The following is a 17,736-nucleotide window of genomic DNA, read 5'->3' as shown; positions in this document are numbered from 1 at the left end:
CCATTTGATTCCCAACCCTTAGCAAATTACATGGTGAGGAAGGGGAAACATTTCTAAAAACACAGCCACTAGAAACATTGAGACATGAAACCTGACAGCACAGGGGGCCAAAGCAAATGACACAGCACAGTCAGAACTGAAAATACACCAGAGTCTATGGCCATTTAATATACAGGCAAGCATTCCTAGCCATGTCAATAGCTCCCGAGGACACAATTATAGCATAGTATAATATTACTTGGACTTCCCTGGTGGCTCAGATGGTAAAGAATCTGCCTGCAATGCAGGAGACCTGGGTTCGATCCCTGGGCTGGAAAGATGCCCTCGAGGAGGACATTGCAACCCTCTCCAGTATTCTTGCCTGGAGAATTCCATGGACAGAGGGGTCTGGAGGGCTACAGTCCATGGGGTCGCAAAGAGTCAGACACAACTGAATGACAAAGCACATAATATTACAGCATGCTACAATAATTAAGGCTTCCCTTGTGGCTCAGCTGGTAAAGAATCCGCCTGCAATGCAGAAGACCTGGGTTCAATCCCTGGGTTGGGAAGATCCCCTGGAGAAGGGAAAGGCTACCCACTCCAGTATTCTGGCCTAGAGAAGTCCATGGAGTATATAGTCCATGGGGTTGCAAACAGTTGGACACAACTGAGCAACTGAACTGAACTGACTGATGGAAGCATAGCCTTTTGTTATCCAAGAATTTCAGTTATCCAGAGCATCACATTTCCCAGAGTGCCAAATAAATGAGTAGTTAACCATTTGTCCATAACTATATGCTCATTATTTAAAAAAAAATTTTCATTACAATTGTATAGGACAAGTTTGGTCTGGCATAGCTTCAGGAATTAAACAACAGCATTCAGAGTCAAATAAATGATATCTCTGATTATGGTCAGCCTTTGTACTGCTCCCAGAAATCTGGATTGAGTTTTTACCCTTCATCCATGTATCGTGGACATCAGACCCAAACAGTCAGTTGTTTGAGGCTTCAGAGCAGTGATGCATGAAACAAATTGGAGGGTTATATTTTTGAGTGAATTTGACTCAACTGTGTTATGTATTCTTGATACAGTTTTTAATGTTTAGCTGGGTAAGACTGTTTCAAACCAGAATTCCAAACCAATGAAACATCTTTGGATATTACCCAGGTTCCTTTGCATACATACCCAATCCTGACTGAAAAATAGCTTGGTCATGGGGAGAATTTGCATTGTTCATACAGCAATTGTTGATTCACGCCATACAAATTTTTTCAAATGTCTGACTTTGATCTGTGCATTTCTTGTATGGACATGTCACACCAATAATTTTAGGAGTAGAATATAACAATGCCAAAATGTTTTCACAAACTTATGTCAGGCTATTGTAAATAATAGCCTTAATTGTAAAATCAGAGGCTCCTGTAGGATTTAGATTCTAGAGCAGGGGTTGGCAAACCTCTCCTATAAAGGGCCAGATAGTAAATATTTTAGGCTTTGAGGGGCCTATAGTGTCTGTCGTAACTATCTAACCCTGCCATTTTAGTGTGACGGCAGTCATAGATAAGACATACATGAATTGGTGTGGTTAGATTCCATGAAAGCTTAATTTATAGACACTGAAATTTGAGTTCCATATCACTCATAGCATCTCATAGCATTCATATTACTAGTAATTTTCATATTCTTTGGAAAATCTTGGCCATTTAAAAATCTAAAAAGCCATGGGCTGTCATTTGCCAACTTCTGTCTAAAGGGACTTTCCCCAAGGGACATAACTAGCTCCCTCAATGTGGCATAGAGTTTTTCCACTTTCCATCTAAAAACGTGGCATTTCAATTTGAGATGGATAAGTAAATTTCACTAAGTTGAGGATTTTCAAGTGTATTGGTTTTTGTAAGTTTATAGAATCATAGATTATTTGGCCTGGAAAATCCACTGGGATTACACATAGCACACATGTTCATGCACGCACACACACACAGTACAAATGAGGAAACTGATGCTTAGAAGAACTTGGGCAGAACCATACAGCCAGCAAATGGCAGAACCAGGATTAAGAACAGTCAGGTCTGCAGCTCCTAAGACCCTTTCCTCCATGAAAGCTCTGTAGTGAAAGGAAGAAATGGATGCTTTCTGAGAGGGTGGTGTCACCTAGTCCTGGTGCAAGCACAAGGAAAGGACCAGCACACCAGGTACATGTATTTGCTGGAGAATACCCGCGTTTTGGAAGATGGAATCTGAACTGGTGCATCTATAAACTGGTGTGATAAACATATCACTAAAACACCCAGAACTAAAGACAGGCTCACTCATTTATTAGCTGAGTGATTCTGAACACATTTCTTGACTGTGTGCCTCAGTTTTCTCCTCTGTAAACTAGGGACATTCAAATTACCAACACAGTGCATGTGTACATGCTAAATCACTTCAGTGGTGTCCGACTCTTTTGCAAACCCATGGACTGTAGCCCAACAGGCTCCTCTGTCCATGGAATTTCCCAGGCAAGAATATTGGAGTGCATAGCCACTCCCTTGTCCAGGGGATCTTCCTGACCCAGGGATCGAACCCAGTCTCCTGCACTACTGGTGGATTCTTTACCACTGAGCCAATGGGAAGTCTGCCAATATAGTGAGGATTGAATTATTTACTATGTAGTCAGTGCTCAGAACCAAGCGAGGCACACAACAGCATTATATGCACTGTTCAGGTTGTTATTATTATTTAAAATGTACTTTTCTTTCAAATCAACGTTTTGGCAGGAATCAAGGGAAACAAAAGAGTGGGTGGGTAGCCATACTGGTGTCACCATTTTATCCCACTTGCGTTTACCTTTATCATGGGGTTGATGGTAGCACAGATAATTGACAGAAAATGCAGATCAGGCCTGATTCCAAATTTTGCACTTACTATAAAAGCCCATTTCAACAACCAGTTCTATTGTAAACACTTGCAAATGTCAAAATTGCGACTTGCATGAATTATCTGCAAAATTGGAAAAATACAGCTGAAAACACTGCAATCACTGTACAAATGTTGGATTCAACACCTGAAACAGATGAATTGATCGCTTGGCTGCGATGCCAGGGAGAAGGATATCAAACCCAGGGCAGCCTGACCACGGAGTTGGACTTTAGGAAGGAATGACACACCCCGGACCCTGCTCACTTAGTTCTGATCCCTTTCAAAGGTGGAAGGGGATGATTAAACACAGTTTAGGCCAATGTTACTCTCAAAACAATGACTCTAAAATTAAAGGATGTGATTGGGTTTCTCCTACAAATAAAGTCCAATATCCTTTGTTGGCATTCAAGGCCTTTCCCAAAGATGCACTTATGTGCCTGGGGTTCACTTGAGACCATATAGTCTACATCCCACCATAATCTCTCTAGGTGCCTTGCTCTCCTGTTCTGCATGGAGAGTTCTTCTCTTGGGCCCTTCTCTACCTTTCAAAGTTGTAAGCAGCCTCCAGGTGATGTCATCTCTAAGCACTTGGTCACTGCCCCAGGGAATATGAAATCCTTCTCAGGGCCTTTATTCTCTATGAAGGCACATGCTACATTGCTTTGTCATTTCATGTTTTTCTTCATCCCTAACTTTATTGTATGTCCTCAGTAAGTGGTTTCTGAATAAATGGATGGATGGGTGGATGGACAGATGGGTGGATGAATGGGTGGGTAGATGAATAGGTAGACGGGTGGATGGATGGATGGGTGGGTGGATGGAAGGGTGGGTGGATGGATGGATGGGTAAATAGATAGGTGGATGGATGCGTGGGTGGGTGGGTAGGTGGGTGGGTAGGTGGATGGGTGAATGCATGGATGGCTGGATGGGTGGGTAGATGAATAGATGAATGGATGGATGGATGGATAGATAGCTAATTGGATGGGAGAAAAGAAGACATTATTTTTTCTTTTAAAATGTGTTATTGGAATATCCACATCTACTCAGGCATTTTTAAAAATAATGCTGAGAAAAAATTCTTACTGAGAGCAAGTGAGGAAAAATTTATATGAAACACTTGACATATATGTTTCATATATTTCATTTATATGAAACACTTGACAGTTCTACACTAGAACTGTAGGAGAAAAGGTTCTGTCAATATGATTTGTTGGCATGTGAAAATCTGTCTGCTTGTGGGCGAGGACTAGAAGTGATACATGAAAGTGAAAACTGATCCATTAGGCTGAAGAGTACTGGGTTTTTTAATTAAAACAGTCTGGGATGTTGTTCCATCATCTATTGGGTCTTTCTTAAGGGGTGAGTTCACTCTTCTCTCTGGTCCATCAGCTCAGGGGACAGTAGCTCAGCCAGTGGTGGTGCTCTAGGAATAATGATCTAGAAGCTAGCATCTGGTGGACATTCTCTTAAAGACGCTCTTTCAATAAATATGCTATTTGTGTTAACATCCTGAGGGACACGAAAGAGTCTAGATATTATGGCCGTAGAACACCAAGGCCACTTCTGTTTTTAAGATTTCAATGGGAAGATTGATATAACTGACATCATAGCAAGGGAAATGGAGCAAGAAGATCACTGACCTGTCCTGGGATGGAAAGTGTGCTCTGCTCAGAATTTCCGGGAGTATGCATGGCAGTGAGAGGAGTAGGCCAGGGATGGGTCATCTCCTGATGAGGAAAAACAAAGCAACTTTATTCGCAGGAACTTCAAAAAATGAAACACTTTCTTGGCACTAAACATGGTAGGCCCTTTCTATATACTTACTGACTTAATTGGCTTAAATTTTTTCAGGGGAACTTAAAGTCATTCAGTCCATTCCCCTGTTCCACACTGCTGCTTAAAGCCTATCTTTGAGACAAAGGGCCATTCCACATCCACTTGTACATTGCCAGTGATGGGGAGCTCACTACTGTTCAAAGCAGCCAGTTTCATGTTCAGACAGCCTGATCACACTATTCTTTCCAGCCGGAAGCTAAAAAAATCTGTCTCCCAAGAGGTTCTACCTCAGGATCGCCCTTGGGAGCCACACAGAACACATCATTTCTTCTTTCTCCTGACAAGCTGTTGGAAGACAGCAGCCTGATCCCCTGGTGCCATCTTTTCTCCAGTCAGAGACATTGGAAACTTGTTCATTCATTGATAGGGAACCTTCAACTTCTCTTCTAATGCCTGAATTCTGTGTTCTGTTAACTATCTCAGGTGCTCCCAGGAGGGACTCAGGACTGCCTGGGGCTCTTCTGACTCATGATCTCCTGTTTCAGGTGTGATCTGCCAGCTCAGGGCAGGGCAGCACGATCACCACCCTCATTCTGGATGCTCTGATATTCATTTCTCTTGATGTAGCCTAACTGTTAGTGACAAGTTTAGGACCATGCTATTGACACAGTGCGTTTTTGAGATGAAGTCTTAATGTTGGCATGGCCCCTCAGGTGCCCACTCTCCACTAGCAGAGAGGGTAGGTCCTCAGTTCTTTTAAACACTCGCTTTGAAAAGAGGTGCTGTTCAAATCTTGCTGGAGTCTTAGGACTCATGGTACTTTCCCCAAATAGTGAGGATAATTAAATCACATGCTCGACATCCCAAGAGAGATGACAAAGTTTGTGAAGCTGGACGGTGTCGGACTATGCTGGATTCATCAAACATTTTGGTATATGGACATTAAATCTAAAAATCAATGTAATGATGGAAATAAAGGCAAACTTGAGAGGAGGGGATCAAAGTTTATGAAAGGCCTTTTTAATGAGTCAGTTATATAATACTTTTCCCCAATCTTTATGGGTAACATAATTAGTCATTTCAAAGGTAATATTAATAAGAACTCTCAGGTAGCACTAAACCATGTTTTTTTCCCCTTTCTATAATTATCCAGTTCAAAAAGAGTCTTTGATGTCTGAAGAGCTGTAATGCAAGAAGATACTTCACAGATTCATTCACAGTGGAACCGCTGAAGCAGAATCTGTAAGTATGATTCAGAGGAGCCCTGACACAGATTGGATTCTACCTGGCACTATTTAAAAGGAGGCGGTAAGTACATTAAAAATGCATACCAGATTTAGAGGGGATGCTTAACCTACTTAAAAGATAGACTATTTCCAAGTGTTTTCTAGTTGTGCATTTGTATGCAGTTGATAACATTCATGACAAACGCTACTTATGTATTCATCAAAACTGGTCCAAAGTAACTATACATGACAACAGCTTCAAGCTGAATTATAGTTACTCTGTGTCTTTAAAATACACAATGATTTCTTTGAAAATTTAGATAGTGTTTCCTGAGTAAGACCGGTCTTTTCCAATATTAGTCTCATCATTTAAAAGACACAGGTCCTACTGATACAGTAAGCCTCAGCCTGGGATAGGAGTGTTGTTCCTTCAGCAACTGGGGAGGAAGCTTTGATCAATGAGAAACTTAGTTATCCATATGTTTCCACCACTGGCTTTAGAGGTGTGCATGTGGGTTTATTCAAAGGTGTTTCAGACACCTAGATGGATGACTCACTTCTTGACGGTGTACCTTCTCCCTCAGGTCTGCTATATTTACTTAGTGGCAGAATCCGATCCTGAATTACTTTTGGAGTGTGCTTCTCTGCTGGCCAATCCACATGAAGCTACATATACTTGCACATTTTCAATGATGACTGAGTCACTGAAATTGTGAGAGTTCATGAAATGGCAAACTGGCTCCATGGTACCATCGATGCATTTGATTAAGACAGGGAGGAGGCAGCTGAAAGGAATATAATTTCCTGAAAGACTATCTTCAGCAAGGAACCTTGGCACAAGCTCTTCCGCTTTCAAAATGAGTTAGACCTAGAACGTGTGTGAAGATCACAGCAGATTTTTCATTGTAATTCTTCTCATTCACACTTGAAGGATATTAATCTATTTTTATGTTCTTGTTATTCCCAAGATAAGAACATGCACACCCCCTTATCCAACTGTAGTAATCTGCATGTTCTTCACGTGGGAATGAGCACCTGCTCCAAAGTGTTGCCAAAGCTTTGACAACATGCTCCAGGGCTGAGCACCTATACTCAATACCAAGCATCACTGCTCTGTTAACCACAAAAATTACACACACACACACACACACACACGCACGTGAGATTGGTCTGAAACTCCATCTCTGGGCTCCTATGATCCTCCCTGAGAAAGATAAAGCAGGGATTCATCCCTGCACTAGGCCATCAATGTAGTGGAGGTTCTGAGAGGTGGGGCCTCACACTGGCCAGAAGCAATTGCCGGGGACCAGGTACATGGCACACACTCTTTCCATGACACTAGATGCATCTCCCCTTTGTGAGGTCAACTTTGGTTTATGGAGAAAGGACTAAGCAAGCAATGCTGTTTTATTTTTCAGTACTTCACAAGCAATAGAAAATTCTATGCAATTTCTAAAAATAGGGCAGATGCTTACCCTCCTGTGATCTGAAGACTCACTAGCCAAACCCAGAATAAATCAGAAAAGGCCCATTTTCCACTAGCAATTATTTTCCAACCAGATCCTCCAGCACTAGGACCTGAGCAAATCCAAAACAGCTTGTGGGGAGACTTGCTTTGCCTGACTTAGAAACAGAAGCTGGGTGCTCCACACTCTGAGGGGCAGAAATAGTCAGAATTCCAGACCCTGCTGGTCTCAGTCATGTCCCAGATTCATCCAACACACAGCTGGCTGTTTTTATAAGTGTCTACTCTGTTGGCCAAGCCTTATCTCATTCACCTTTCTATCTCTAGTGCCTAGGACATAGTAACTGGCTATTGTGAGATATTATTATTAGTCTCTGAAGTTTCTATGTGTGAATTATCATTATTATTAACAATAACAAAAATATCAAGATTTATCTAGTCATTACAAGTGTGTCAAAGCTCCTTTCTCCTGGGTCCTGGTGTGCACAAGGTTTTGTTGTGCCCTTCATGGCAAATAGATGGGGAAACAATGGAAACAGTGACAGACTTTATTTTCTTGGGCTCCAAAATCACTGCAGATGGTGACCACAGCCAAGAAGTTAAAAGACGCTTGCTCCTTGGAAGAAAAGCTATGACCAAACTAGACATCATATTAAAAAACAGAGACATTACTTTGCTGACAAAGCTTGGTCTAGTCAAAACTATGGTTTTTCCAGTAGTCATGTATGGATGTGAGAGTTGGGCCATAAAGAATCCTGAGTGCCGAAGAATTGATGCTTTTGAACTGTGGTGTTGGAGAAGACTCTTGAGAGTCCCTTGGACTGCAAGGAGATCAAACCAGTCCATCCTAAAGGAAATCAGTCCTGAATAGTCATTGGAAGGACTGATGCTGAAGCTCCAATACTTTGGCCACCTGATGTGAAGACCTGACTCATTAGAAAAGACCCTGATGCTGGGAAAGATTGAAGGCAGGAGGAAAAGGGGATGACAGAGGATGAGATGGTTGGATGACTTCACTGACTCAATGAACATAAGTTTGAGCAAGCTCTGGGAGATGGTGAAGAACAGGGAAGCCTGGCGTGCTGCAGTCCATGGGGTGGCAAAAAGTTGGACAGGACTGAGCGACTGAATAAAAACAACAAGTGTGTCAGCCACTTAGTTCCCACACTCGGCCTTTCTGTGCCATAAACTATAGAGGCAGGGATTAGCATCGCATTCATTGGGCAGATGAGGAAACAGACGCAAAGAATTCCCTTTGATGGATTCCCTGCATTTTTGTTCTACTAACTTGTACTCTTATGTACCAGTCACCAGGATCCAGAAAGCATTAAAAGTCAAAGTTCTTCCACAAAGAGGTCACTCTGCTTAACACTAAGCTGTCAGCGAAGAGTTCGCTGTGCGAGGTCCTGGGAAAGGCTTTGGGTGAAGGCAAGAGGAGCAGTGTGTGTGCATGTTCATGTGTCTCTGTGTGTGTGTAAATAATGATAATAATACTGATGACTTACATTGGGGCTTTGGTTGAAATGAATGCTTTCAGAAAAATTATCTCATTCAATCAATAACTTAAACATATAGAATGCCTGCTTATCAAAATTGCAGGTGACAGTAAACTGTGGGCATTCAAAATTCAGAAAGATCCTGCAAAACTGGCCTGAAGCTGATGAGATGAATTTTAACAGAGGTAAATTAAAACTGCAATTATATTCCACAAACCAAGTGTAAAACTGTAAAATGAGAAAGACTTAGTGTAATTCATGGCTAAAACCTCAAATATTTTAGTTTACCCTTAAGTCAATTTGAGGGATTTGGCAGTTCTTTTGACTGCCAATGCCAGCTCAGGTGATATGTAGGTTAGCATGATGCTCATAATGTGGAAGGCAACTGTTGGTTATACCATAACAGTGCATTGTACAAGACAGAGTTTACCATCCTAGATGACCCATAACAGCAGGGGCACTGGAATACTGCAAGCTCTTAAAAGGGATGGTTACCAGAACCATCAGAGCTTTGAAAGCTCATCACACTTATGAATGCCCTTCAAGAGAATGAGGAAAGTTTAGTCTACAGGAAAGGGAAGTTGAGGGAAGGTCTGAGTGGTGCATTCAGATACCTGAAGGGTGGTCACACAGAAGAGATCTGGAACCCACTCTGTGGACCAAGAGGTTAGGACAAGCCCTATGGATCGAAGTTACCAGGGAAATAATTTTAACTCTAACTAAGGAAGAATTTCCAATCAGGTGAGCTTTCCAACCACAGAGCCTACTGCTTCAGAAGGCAATGAGTAACCCATCTCTAAAGGCAAGACAGCCCCTGCCTAGGGCACCAGAAAAGGGATTCCTATAAAGTTGGGGGGCTGGGTGGGGCTCATGGACTAACTACATTGCCTTATATAATTGTGCAATTCTATTCTTTCTCTCTGTAAAATCAATGATATTGATGAGACGATACAAAACTGAATCTGGAACAGTAGGATCTTTCACATGACATGTAAACATGACTGATCAAACTGGCTAAGGAAATTCATCACGGTCTTGGGGGTGGTGGGCAAGTGCCGGGGGAACCTACTATCTCACAGTGAGACAGCGAACAACCCAATTCATCTGATTATTTGCTCAGGTCTCGGGAAGTCCAACAACGGTGGAACCATAGATTTTCCTGGGCGTCATAACTAACACTCCTACCAAACCTCTCCTGTAGTCTCAAAACCCTGTTCCACTTAATTTAATGAATATTCTTCTGTTTGGAATGCTCTTAAGACAGCCTCCTGAGCTTGTATCTCTGATGTCTATGCAAGTTCTGGTTAAGAAGAAGTAGAAAATCAACTGTTACATTAAACAACTTCCCAACAATGAGCCAACACACAAAATGCAATCCACTAGGAAAACAAACAAACAAAAAGCTAAAGTTTCTAACAGTAGAATATCATTTTTAAAGTTTCTAACAGTAAAATATGATTTCATTGACATGTATAGAAATTCTGGCAATATTCTTTCAAATAAATAATTGACTGTTTTATTCAAAACTCCTTAGTACTGGCAGTTGTCTCAGGGAAGCTGGAAATTTTTTCCATTGGCCCTAGGAGTGTACATGCAAAACATCTAGCTCACACAGGCTGCCTTTGTCCTGGCAGCCCCCAAACCAGGGTTCCACTAAAAAAGAGCCTGATTCTAATTTACAATTGGGGAGTGGTTATCAGTGACCCCGCAGCTTCACCATGTGCTCATTCAATCAATCAATTCATCTTCTTGCCATTGCCAGATGCAATCAATTCCATTTCATCTACTGAATATAATGGGGATGTGGATGGCCATAGGCAGGGCTTAGCCATGCAAATTCCTTTGGACCAGTTACTCCTCAGGCACTCCACATTTAAATGCTACAAAGAAACACCACAAAAGACAGCAAAAGGGGGCAAGACCACCATAGTGACATACTGGGCAGAGTTCAACCAGATCCATCAAATTCTGCATATTTTAGCAACAGCAACATGAGGCCACAGCCCATGCAACTAATTGGATGAGCCCTCAATAGATAATTGCTTTGAAAATATCAATCCTTATCAGGACACTTGTCTCAATCAGTTGAACCCATCAGAACAGAAAACGGGCCAGCCCAGTAGGAAATGTAGTTAGATCGAAACTGCCTTCTTTGGTAAAGTCAGTATTAGCACGAATTCAAGAGTAAGAAATGTAAGAACTGGCCATTGAGAAATGTTTTGGGAAGATCAGGAGAAGGAGGAAACCTTGGTGGAGAGCTTTTGCTTAAGAGTCCAGTGCAGGCATCAGAGGAATATGATGTTACCCAAAGGCCATTTCTTAGCTTTTTTTTCACCCGTGAATCTGTTTTTCTCATTTGTAAGCTAACTTGGAAATGTGTAAGCTACTCTTTTCAAAACTATTTTTTAACATCATTGTCAAGTGTTTAGCTCTTCTTTTTCAAATTATTTTACCATTAAGTACATCCAAGTGACCATTATTTAAAATATACTGGTTTGATTGTATCTATGTGTGTATATCCATCTTGCTGCAGATGACATTATTTCATTCTTTTTTTTATGGCTGAGTAGTATATTTCATTATGCATGTATGTGTGTGTGTATACATACATATATATGTAAATTTTCTTTATCCATGCTTCCAACCCTGGACATTTAAGTTGCTTCCATCTCCTGCCTATCTTAATAGTGCTGCAATGAATATTGGGGTCTATGTATATTTTCAAATTATGGTTTTGTCCAGATATATGCCCAGGAGTGGGATTGCTGGATCATATGGTAACTCTATTATTACTTGTTAAAGGAACTTTCATACTGTTCCCCATAATGGCCACACCTAATTACATTCCCTTTTTTCCTACATTCTCTCCAGCATTTATTATTTGTAGACTTTTTGATCATGGCCATTCTGACTGGTATGAGGTGATACTCATTGTTGTTTTGATTTGTATTTCTCTAATAATAAGCAATGTTCAGCATCTTTTCTTGTGCCTATTGGCCATCTGCATGTCTTCTTTGAAGAAATGTCTATTTAGATCTTCTGTCCATTTTTTGATAGGACTATTTTTTAATATTGAGCTTTATAAGCTGTTTGCATCATTCACAAATATTTTCTCACTTTCTGTATGCTGTCTTTTTGTTTTGTTTATGGAATACTACTCATCCATTAAAAAAGAATGAAATAATGCCATTTGCAGCAACATGGACAGACCTAGAAATTAACATACTAAGTGAAGTAAGTCAGACAGATTAAAGGCAAATATCATATGACATCACTTATATTTGGAACCTTAAAAAATGATACAAATAAACTTATTTACAAAATGGAAACAGACTCTCAGACATAGAAAACAAACTTATGGTTACCAAAAGGGAAAGGTTGGGCAGGGGATAAATTAGGTATTTGGGATTAGCATATACACAACAACAAACAGTGGAAAATTCTTCAAGAGATGGGAATGAATACCAGACCACGTGACCTGCCTCCTGAGAAATCTGTATGCAGGTCAAGAAGCAACAGTTAGAACTGGACATGGAACAACGGACTGGTTCCAAATTGGGAAAGGAGTACATCAAGGCTGTATATTGTCACTCTGCTTATTTAACTTATATGCAGAATACATCATGTGAAATGTCGGGCTGGATGAAGCACAAGATGGAATCAAGATTTCTGGGGAAATATCAATAACCTCAGATACACAGATGATACCACCCTTATGGCAGAAAGTGAAGAGGAACTAAAGAGCCTCTTGATGAAAGTGAAAGAGGAGAGTGAAAAAGCTGGCTTAAAACTCAAGATTCAAAATACGAAGATCATGGTATCCAGGCCCATCACTTCATGGCAAATAGATGGGAAAACAATGGAAACAGTGACAGACTTTATTTTCTTGGGCTCCAAAATCACTGCAGATGGTGACTGTAGCCATGAAATTAAAAGACACTTGTTCCTTGGAAGAAAAGCTATGACGAACCTAGACAATGTATTAAAAAGTAGAGACATTACTTTGCCAACAATGGTTCATCTAGTCAAAGTTATGATTTTTCAGTAGTCATGCATGGATGTGAGAGTTGGACCATAATGAAGGCTAAGCGCTGAAGAACTGATGTGTTCAAACTGTGGTGTTGGAAAAGACTCTTGAGAGTCCCTTGGACTGCAAGGAGATCAAACCAGTCCATCCTAAAGGAAATCAGTCCTGAATATTCATTGGAAGGACTGATGCTGAAGCTCTAATACTTTGTCCACCTGATGCGAAGACCTGACTCATTAGAAAAGACCCTGATGCTGGGAAAGATTGAAGGCAGTAGGAAAAGGGGACCACAGAGGACGAGATGGTTGGATAGCATCACCAACTCAATGGACATAAGTTTTAGCAAATTTCAGGAGATGGTGAAGGACAAGGAAGCCTGGTGTGCTGCAAAGCTTGGTGTGCTCTTTAGATAAACAACAAGGGCCTACTGAATAGCATAGGGAATTATATTCTGTATATTGTAATAACCAGTAATGGAAAGAATCTGAAAAAAGTATATATATATATATATATATATATACACACACACACACACACGTATATATATATATGTTATATATATAAATATATATAACTGAATCACTTTGCTGTACACATGAAAGTAATACAACATTGGAAATAAATTATGCTTCAATAAAGAAAAAAATGAATTTAAATATACTGGCTTGAAACAATTTCCAAAGCTTTCCTAATGTTACAAACATATTTTTTGTCTTTTTTTTCAGAGCCATATTACTGGGTGGAATGACATGCTATATCCTCATAGCATGAGATATTTCTTTATGGTTAACCTCCAATTTGCACCTTCCCTCGCTTCTCCCCTAGCACCATCCTGAACGATCTACACTTTATTTCATTCATTCTAAAAACATTTATCAGAGTGTCTACTCTCTAGGCTTCTCTGGTGGCTGGGCAGCTAGAGCTAGATGAAGTCCAGGCTCAGGGTGTGTATGGACTCTTGGTAGTTAGAATCTTTATAATCGGAATCAGTGTAAGATAATGATAATTATTAGTTATCATTCAAAGTGAAAGTGTGTTAGCTGCTCAGCTTTGTCTGACCCTTTGCAACCCATGCACTATAGCCCACCAAACTCCTCTGACTGTGGATCTCCAAGCAAGAATACTGGAGTGGAGAATTCCCTTCTCCATTTGCTTTTCCACATTCCCTTCTCTCCATTCCCTCTCCGCATTTCCTTCTCCAGGCCATCTTTCCAACCCAGGGATCGAACTCCTGTCTCTTGCATTGCAGACAGATTCAAAAGTAGAACTAAAATAAACTTTTCAGAGCTTTTTTTTTTTTTTTTTTTAAGAGTAACATGCAATATGTTACCGTCTTCCAAAAATTACCAAAGTGATTTGCTGATCTTTCACTGCTGGACAAATACACAGTGTACATGCACCAACAGAGCAGTCATTTAGGAAGCCAGCTTATGCTATAAGTGAAAGGCACTGGAGAATGACAATTCCAGGCAAATGGAGACAGAAGGATAAATTTCTCTCAATCAAAGACTTACACAAGGCATTAGTATTCCATTTCTGAGGGCTGCTGTAGCTTTTCAAACATTATAGCATTCTTTAGTTTACACTTATCATATTAAGAAAAATGATAATGAGTTCATGACAACTGCTTTGAAAATTAACAAAGCTTCAGTTGCTGAGGAAAAAAGAAGTAATATCTATTTTCATGAAAAGAGGCCTCCAGTGAATGACTTGGCTGTAGCTTTGCTCTCTCATTATTTCTGAGCTCGGTAAAAATAAAGCAGCAGACCACGAATACAGCTGAAACTTCAGCCAATATGATTTGCATGGAATTGTCTATTTCAGTCTGAGAACTATAGAACCGCAGTGCTAGGGGCCGAAAGAGAAGCGGTTTGTCCCATTCACATGACATTAACTCGCAAATTGATCACAAGATGTCAGTCTAACTGAACACCACCAGGCCCACCTTCCCGCCACACACACTCCCCCAATAAACAGAAAAATAAACCAACAGAGGCATCAAACTCTTTGCAATAGCCTGAATTTAACATCAAAACCACAACTAAGCCCCAGTGAAACTGATTCAGAGAGCCCCTTCGGAATATTCCAGGCCCGAGAGGCTGAGTATTGCTGAATGCCTGGACAGCCTCTCCTCTCTCCAGATTAGTTTTTTTCTGCAATTACTTCAAATAATGGGAAATAAATAGCTTTTTTATTCCACATAGAAGTGGCACAAGTGAGAGTCCTATCTTTTTCTAAAGGCATGTCTGACTAATGGAGAAAGAGAACATTCTCACCTCAGTATAAAAAGCACCAGGAACAGGTGGTATGGGAGGAAAACCCTGCCCCATAGGCTTGCTATAAAGCTTCAGTCCTGTGTTCAAATCAGCCAAGAAGGTTCTCTCTGCCTCAGGAGAAACAGCCACTTGCCAAACTGCATAAGCAAGGAAAAGCTACTGACACGACACGTCTTTGGAAATCATAGCACGTAGCAATGAGATAATTCACACCAAGCATTCGCTAAGCAGAAATCCAATCCAATACTTGCATTTCACGCCCTAGTCATTTTTTTTTAATAAAAAGTTAACAATTGCACTTGAAGTCTATCATCAAAGTGTCTTTTATTAAGTGTTTCCCATTGAACTCTGAGGCATCGACACCTGTACTCTCATTTGTTCACCACGAGGAGGGGATGCCTAATGACACTGTGGGAATCCATTGCCCATGGATATCTCTAAATCCTCTTTAAACCTGTATGTGTTTTCCACCTAGACCATCTCTTGGGGTCACCAGGTCGATACTTTATTCCCTGTTATAAATTTAGTAAAGCACCACAGAGAAGGTTGGAAGCTGGGAATGCCAAGCCCTTTCCTGGAGAGGGTACAGCGAGGGAAAGTCACATTGGGCTCAAGATAAATAAATAGCACATGGAGGACTCTCCCGAATAAACTGCCTCTCTTAGGCCTCGGCTTCAGACTGTGGTGTGTAATCAATTTGTATTTCTTGTCCAAAGCCGAGGGTCAATGGTTTTATAGCGGGCTCTAGTCACATCTTTCTTCCCCATGCTAGGGTAGTTTGCCCCTCTCTTCCGCTTGCTCCTGCTCCCCTCACCTCTCCCTCATTTGCTTTGAGAAAGGAAAGAAATGTGCAAAATCATTTTTCAAAAGTCCTGGTCAGGGGTCTGCAAGCTACCCACAGAGACTGTTGTATGGCTGACAGAAATGAACATGGCAGGGTCTCTGGGCTAATTAAACAAATGTGACAATTTGAAAAAGCTGCTAAGTGCCTTGTAAAGCACAGAATGGTCAAAAATGAAAAAGAAAAGAGAAAGTTTGCACTGTATTGATGACATGAAAGGGGCTTACATATTTAATAACTAAGAAAACCATCACAGGGGCAATTTAAACTCCTCAGCAAAACCAGATTGGGAGTCTGTGAAGGCTTGAAGCATGGAATTCATCATCACACTTGGAAAATATTTGAACTTGCTGAACAACAATAGGAAGAATCACAGTAAAATCCACTAGACACTTTCGTGTATCTAGGGGATAGAATGAACCAAATTCCATTTACATTATCGTATTTAATCCACTCAAGAATCCGAGGAAGGCATTTTTCTTGTTCTCACTTCACAGATCCAACTCCTGAGTCTCAGAGAAGAGGATTTGCTGGCATAAAGTCATATGACCAGCATGCGCTACATCAAGGACCAGCATCCAGGGGTCTGGCTTTGCACGCTGAACTTTTTTCACCACCATCTTGCTCCATAAGGATGGGCCCTCTAAAAGGGAATGTTGTAGAAGGTGTGGCAGGAACCAGGCTTTCTTAGCTTCCTGTATGCCAAGGACACCTGGGTGGTTTGAGGAGGTATCTTATAATTGTTTGGAAAGCACGGCCCTTACTCATGCCACTTTCTCAAGTCATTGTCATATGTGAGGGCTGTACAACCTGGATGGCAAGTCAAAGAAAACAAGTTAATCTCTAAGGAACCTGGATTTATTAAATGTACCTTGTCACCAGAATACAGTGCCATGAATGGCAGTTCACAGGACCTAGACAATATCAAGGTCAATACTCCAGCTCTAGGGTCCCTTTGCATTTCATGGGAACAATAAAGGACAGAAACAGTGTGGATCTAACAGAAGCAGAAAATATTAAGAAGAGGTGGCAACAATACACAGAAGAACCATACAAAAAAGCTCTTAATAACCCAGATAACCATAACGGTGTGATCACTCACCTAGAGCCAGACATCCTGAAATGTGAAGTCAAGTGGGCCTTAGGAAGCATCACTATAAACAAAGCTAGTGGAAGTGATAGAATTCTAGCTGAGCTATTTCAAACCCTAAAAGAGGATGCTGTTAAAGTGGTGCACTCAATATGCCAGCAAATTTGGAAAACAGCAGTGGCCAAACAGGACTGCAAAAGGTCAGTTTTCATTCCAATCCCAAAGAAAGGCAATGCCAAAAATGTTCAAACTACTGCACAATTGTACTCATCTCACGTGCTAGCAAAGTAATGCTCAAAATTCTCCAAGCCAGGCTTCAACAGTGTGTGAATTGAGAACTTCCAGATGTTCAACTGGATTTAGAAAAGGCAGAGGAACCAGAGATCAAATTGCCAACATCCACTGGATCATAGAAAAAGCAAGAGAGTTCCAGAAAAAAACACATCTATTTCTGCTTCACAGACTATGCTAAAGCCTTAGACTGTGTGGAACAAAACAAACGGTGGAGAATTCTTAAAGAGCTGGGAATACCAGACCACCTGACCTGCCTCCTGAGAAATCTGTATGCTGGATGAAGCACAAGCTGGAATCAAGACTGCTGGGAGAAATATCAATAAACACCAATATGCAGATGACACCACCCCTATGCCAGA

At 40.9% G+C, this 17,736-nt stretch overlaps 1 protein-coding gene across 1 annotated transcript in view; it reads right to left on the bottom strand.

Annotated features, from left to right (window-relative positions):
* AFF2 (ALF transcription elongation factor 2) overlaps positions 1-17,736 on the bottom strand; it is a 357,949-nt gene that overhangs the window by 163,496 nt on the left and 176,717 nt on the right. Inside the window, exon 4 of the mRNA XM_055564516.1 lies at positions 4,527-4,613. Coding sequence (XP_055420491.1) covers positions 4,527-4,613 — 87 coding nt within the window. The remainder of the gene's footprint in view (positions 1-4,526; positions 4,614-17,736) is intronic.

The sequence above is a fragment of the Bubalus kerabau genome, chromosome X, assembly GCF_029407905.1.
Source record: "Bubalus kerabau isolate K-KA32 ecotype Philippines breed swamp buffalo chromosome X, PCC_UOA_SB_1v2, whole genome shotgun sequence".
Lineage (NCBI taxonomy): Eukaryota > Metazoa > Chordata > Mammalia > Artiodactyla > Bovidae > Bubalus > Bubalus kerabau.
This window is presented reverse-complemented; position numbering and strand designations above follow the sequence as displayed.